The sequence below is a fragment of the Oculina patagonica genome, chromosome 7 (assembly GCF_052425735.1).
Source record: "Oculina patagonica isolate OP01 chromosome 7, crgOcupat, whole genome shotgun sequence".
NCBI lineage: Eukaryota > Metazoa > Cnidaria > Anthozoa > Scleractinia > Oculinidae > Oculina > Oculina patagonica.
In genome coordinates, this window is record NC_135764.1 from 15,141,041 (window position 1) to 15,146,752 (window position 5,712).

General features: G+C 38.9%; 2 protein-coding genes across 2 annotated transcripts in view; one reads left to right on the forward strand and one right to left on the reverse strand.

The window, feature by feature from the left end:
- The window catches only part of LOC144659813 (vesicular inhibitory amino acid transporter-like), a 77,346-nt gene that overhangs the window by 25,577 nt on the left and 46,057 nt on the right, over window positions 1-5,712 (reverse strand). The gene's annotated exons all lie outside the window — the stretch shown is intronic.
- Window positions 272-4,417, forward strand: LOC144660342 (vesicular inhibitory amino acid transporter-like). The gene is made up of 2 exons (XM_078520949.1): window positions 272-4,092; window positions 4,155-4,417. The coding sequence occupies exon 1, from the start codon at window positions 1,350-1,352 to the stop codon at window positions 3,024-3,026; it is 1,677 nt and encodes a 558-aa protein (XP_078377075.1). The 5' UTR covers window positions 272-1,349; the 3' UTR covers window positions 3,027-4,092; window positions 4,155-4,417.

Genomic DNA, 5,712 nt, shown 5'->3' on the forward strand with positions numbered 1-5,712 from the left:
TCTTCCCACGGTAGAACTTTGTTTCACCACTCTGCCAACTATTATGTGATTTAAGAATCATTTCCTTATTTCGGACATTTGAGCATCTTAAAATTTTTTTTTTGATCGAGATTACAGCTAAGCCAGTAAGTTTCCTTCTTGACATGCAATAACATTTTAAATCATGGACTTGTGCCAGATTCTATTGAATATCAATTAATCTAACTGTTAGAGACAAAACAAATTCTACTTAAGTTTTAAAGGGTTAAAAACAGGCTGGTTTAGAAAAATGTATAAACATCCTCATAAAATGTGGGTGAGAGGGGTACGTGGATTAGAGCCATTTAATATCCTCTATTTTTGAAAGGAGCTTGCCTTTGTGGTGTTTTGTGGAGGATAAAAAACTCAAGTAATTTTGAACAAAATATATGTCTGATCGGCTAGTCAAAAGTTTTATTTTATTTTCTTGGATTAATTACCACACCCACCCTCCCCTCCCCCGTCGCGAGAACAAACGGAAATACATTCCGAAGGGCTTGTGTGACGCATTCGTGATGTCAAACTGAACGGACGTGACTTCCCGCGCTCTTTTCGTGTTCAAACCAAACAAAACCTGTTTTGTAAAACCAAAAAATAAAGTACTTCAGGAAGAGGTATAACAGACGCAATTGTACTTTGCGCACGGCTTCAGTGCTGAACACTTACACGAATATACCGCAATGTGGTGCAGGCCAAAAATATGGCGCGTTTAGTAGTTTGCGCAATACAAATGGGACGGTAAAAATTATTTTCTCCCCCTTTCTTGCAAGATTTTGTTAATATTTCGAAATGTTTAAAACGGTATGTAATAATTTCTGTTTTCCACTATTTCTACGACTTTTTGGCACGTATTTAATTCAAAATCTTGTATTCGCCATGGGGTATCTGGTTTTTATTAATTGGGGGTTTTCTCTGCACTTCGAATCAACACGTGTTCCATTTACAATATTGCGTGACCTTTCGGCGCGCACGCAAGCTCGATCTCAACAATTTTGAATGTAAATTGTAAATTGCAACTTTTCCACACGATCTGACGAAACTTTTGTTATGAAAGCATGAATAAAAAGCATTATCAACTTCGACACGTAATTATTTGGGGTTTTACTGGAACAACGTGAGAAAATGCAGGCGCGAAACTTGAATTAAACGAGAAACAAAAACTTGGCAAACCAGTCTGACGTGGTTAACGTGGAGCAAACCAGACCGATGAACGCCGCGCATTTCTTTTCATTCTCAGTCGAAACTATAAACCCTTTTGCTCTACGTAGACCGTTCGTTGCGTTCTTACGCAAGAAAAGCCGTACGAGACTCGGAAAAGACAAGAGAAAGAAATGGACAAGGAAAGCTTGGAAACGAACATGGTTTCTGTTAATCTGACAGCGTCGAATCCAGCCCCGGTGGCGAGCTCAGTGATTAAAGAACCTGAGTTGGTAACAATTCTCGAGGACATGCCGTTGACGAAAGAACAAATCGAAGAAGAACAACTTCTAGAAGAAGCCGAGGACGAATTCGAACCGGATGAAAACACTCCTCTACTTCAGTCGAACGAGATGTTTGAGAAAAGTGGTTCAAGCTTTCACACGCACAACAGCAAAAGTTTCACGACAACTTTCACGACAAGTCAAGCATCTTTATTCATCCCTTCGTTCCAGTTCTCGTTGTATTCTAGTGTAGTATCAATCACGAGGTCTCTGAATCAACGATCTGTTGCGATCTCGATACCCGGGAGAAGCGTCCAAAGCTCGAAGTCAAAGAGCGGAACAATGACTCTTATCGAAAAGCTATCAGAGGACGGCCAAGCAACGACTATCCTTGCTTTGTGGAACATGATCAACATGATACTCGCTAGCAGCAGTGTTCTAGCGATGCCTTACGCCACCGCTCTGGGAGGATTCGCAGCCCTGTTCCTCATTCTAGTGGTGGGATTCTTCGACGATATCACAGCAGTGTTACTGGTCGACTGCCTCTACGAAATTTCCCCGAAGAGCCGACTTCGTAAGCGAGTAAGGTCGAGTTATGCCGAGATTGCAGCGGACGTGTGGGGACCAATAGGAGGGCGACTTGTCGATTTCGTCACTGTGGGTCTGTCCTACTGTAGCTGTGTCCTGATGGTGATGGTGCTTGGTAGCAGTATGATGGACCTCTTCAAAAGCCTGGTCGTGTTGTCCATCCAAGAGTGGTGCTTGGTGTGCGCGCTAGCCATGCTACCCACAGTTTTTATCAAGAGACTGTCCATTCTGGCCTGGCTAAGTATGCTTGCAGTCTTAGCGGTATTCATCATAGTTTTTATTTTATTAGGATTTTGTTTAGGAGAATCAAACACCTGGGCTTTGGGGAACATCCCCTCCTTTAATCTAGACACATTTCCCGTGAGTCTGGGCATTATTTTGTTTTCGTACTGTGGGCACACAGTGTTTCCTGGGATTGAGGGCTCAATGCAGGAACCAAAAAAATACAAAAAGGTCACCCATGGGGCATTTATTTCTGTAACAGCAATAAAATTTTTGGTTGGGCTTTTCTGTTGTCTTACTTTTGGAAGCAATACCCAGTCCATTGTAATCCTAAATCTTAGTTCCTTGCATGCTTCCATCTTAAGTAAAATAGCAACATTCCTGGTCGTTGTTAATGTGTACTTTTCTTATCCTCTTAATATGTTTGTTGTAAGTGGTACTCTAGATATAGTTCTATTACCAAAGTTTTCAATCTGCTACAAGGACAAGCGTTATCATATCCTGTGGGTAATTGCGACGCGTGCTATCCTGGTCTTTTCTACCCTTGGTATCGCCATAGCTGTTCCTCATTTTGGGCTCCTCATGGGTATATTTGGAAGTTTGTTTGGAGTTTGTATTACTTTAATTTTTCCCTGTCTCTTCCATTTGCAACTGAAATGGAATAAAATAAGGTGGTATACCAAAGTTTTAGAGATGTTTATGGTATTATTTGGGCTGGTTGCGGGCATTTTTGGTTTAATTTATTCATCTATTGCTCTTAAGAATGCTTCAAACTAACTTAAACTAACTTTGTTACTTTACAAAGAGAACAATGTTTTTTCCTTATGAAACACTCTTCAAGTGAAATAAGAATTGTCTTGTTCAGTCCCAAGATCAAAACATCAATTCTCCTTACAAGTATTCATACATTTATTTTAATGTTGGTTTTGAGAATTAGATGCATCATAAGATAGATCCCAGGTTGATGGTTTTATTTATTCACATCACTTCTCTAAGTGATATGTATTGATACTGACTGTAAGGGGAAATTTTGTGTTGATCGCTCTTGGGGCTTATATATATAGTTTCGTTATAACTATTAATAGTAAGTATGCTATTTTTTGTGTTTAAACTGAAGTAGGGATGAAGAAATGGTAAATCTTAGATTATGAATCTAGAAATTTATGACTATTTTTGGAGCCTCAGAATTAAAAAAAATTGGGGTCGGACAATGTTTGGAAATCGTATAATTTCAATAAATTTTGTCCCATCATGAATATAAAGGTTGTGGAGTTAGAGTCTAGGTATCTAAGTGGGCCCTGAATATCAGCATTTCTTCACCTCTAGAAGTTATTTTTTATGAAAATGTAATGTGTAATTGTAAACGACTTAGTTTGGGCCATAAGTTTACAAAACCCATTTAAGATCTATCCAAGGATCAGGCTATATTAAGACATGTACAGAGAGACTCTTCTTTTAAGTACGGTATTTTTTTGAATTTAGTGAGTCGAATCAAAACTTTCAATGAACTCTTCAGGCTTACAGGTAGCTTACAAGCTACCAGTTTGAGGACTTTCCATGAAAGACCTTGCAAATTAACAATGCCAGCCTGAAAATATTATGTAGTCAAATTATTATTTAGTAAATTAATACTACAAACTGCTTTGTATTCAGCTAGGATAACTAAATATATAAAGTATTAAATGAGATGACCATCTTTTGGGATGTGAAGATTTAATCATTTAAGTGAATGCCTGCTGTAAAATTTGACAAATTGCTTATTTATTGTATTAGATCCATTGTAAATGTGGAGGTCTAACTCTTTCTGACCCAAGTGCAAAAGTTAGTTTGTACAGATGTTTTGGTGGAAATTGATTGAGACAATTTCTTTTAATGTTGACAAGCTATATATATTATACTTAGAAGAAAATATTGCATAAGAAACATAATTCTTGGTCATAAATGGGTGGTTTATCTATCACCATTTCCAATGGAAATGCTTTTGAACCGGGTCAGAAAAATTATGTCAGATAAATGTTAATATAATATTTTCATGCAAATTAAACTTATTTTTTTGGCATTTGAAATTGATATATGTTTTTGATTTATATTATATTCATATATATATTTCCAGTTTATAAAAATAATGTACATAAGTAGATGAGACATTATTTTGCTATTAAAATGTTGCAGCTCTTAGTTTCCCTGTACCTTTTATTTATTAAAAAAATACTTGTATCTTTAAAGGGAGCAGATTTGTTAGAGGGGCCTAAAGGGGTAAAATGGGAATTGGGGTTTGGGCAAATTTACATTGGGTAAATGGAAATTGGGTCACTGGGAATGAGAATCACAGGCAGAAAAACAATAGAACTGGGACTGGGATTTTGAAAATTTGGGAAAACAGTAGGCTGAGAATGGGATTTGGGCAAAATTTTGGGCTGGGAAAATGGGATTTATACCACCAACCCCCCCCCCCCCCTCTTCAACCCTCCTATTATCCATGGAACATGGTTCCCCTTTCTCATACCTAGAGAGAGATATTGCACCCCTTTTCAAAACATTTTACTTGAATCAACTGTTAGGTGCATCCGTTCAAGATTTTTTTTAAAAAAAAAAACAGACTGCATATGAGCCAAGTAGGCCATCAGGCAGAAGCTTTTCCCGGCTTCTGTAGCATGAAGTGATTAGGAGTATTTCTATTTTCTACTCCCCCCCAGAAAGGGAATAATAGTCTATCACTGGGTTACCTTCTACAATTAAATTCAGGGTTACCCATTTATACACAGGGTGAAGAGAGGCACTATGAGAGTTAAGTGTCTTGCCCAATATCACCATGCAGTGCCAGAGCCAGGGTGCGAACCCGGAATGCTTGATCTGGAGTCCAGCAGACAAACCACTAGGCCACTGCACCTACCTTTTTATCACATTTTCTTCTATCATTTTCTGTTCTAGAACACATGAAATCCCGACATTTTGATAAGGTACCCCTCTCCGTTGACCTCTCCATTTGGGTGGAGCCTCCCACAAAGTCCACTATAGGGAGTACCTCTCTCCATCAGGTGGTTTCTGCAGTAGTAGGAGGGTTTGTTTTCTTAGTCTTAGTCGAATTTACAGCTATCAAAAAGATGAAAGATTAACAAACTATCTTATAATTTAGAGCAATGAGACTTACAGTAAGACTTAAGGGTTACGCACCAGGGTACTGTACCCTTAGCCTGTGTACAGCCGCCCCCTCCCCTGAAAAACAATCGGGAGGGGTCAGCTGTTCACTAACCTGAAATCATGCCCTCCCTCCCTACTTATCACTCTTTTTCCCCTCTCTTCGAAAAAAGAACGCCTGATCGAAGGTTAGATGTACACGATGTACACAAGATACCCTGAACTAGCCTGCGAACAGGCTTTCCAGGCGCGAAACCTGTTCACAGGCTCAGATCCTCCCGGTCAGAAAATGTCACGTGATAAGTCACATGTAAATGTTTGGCGC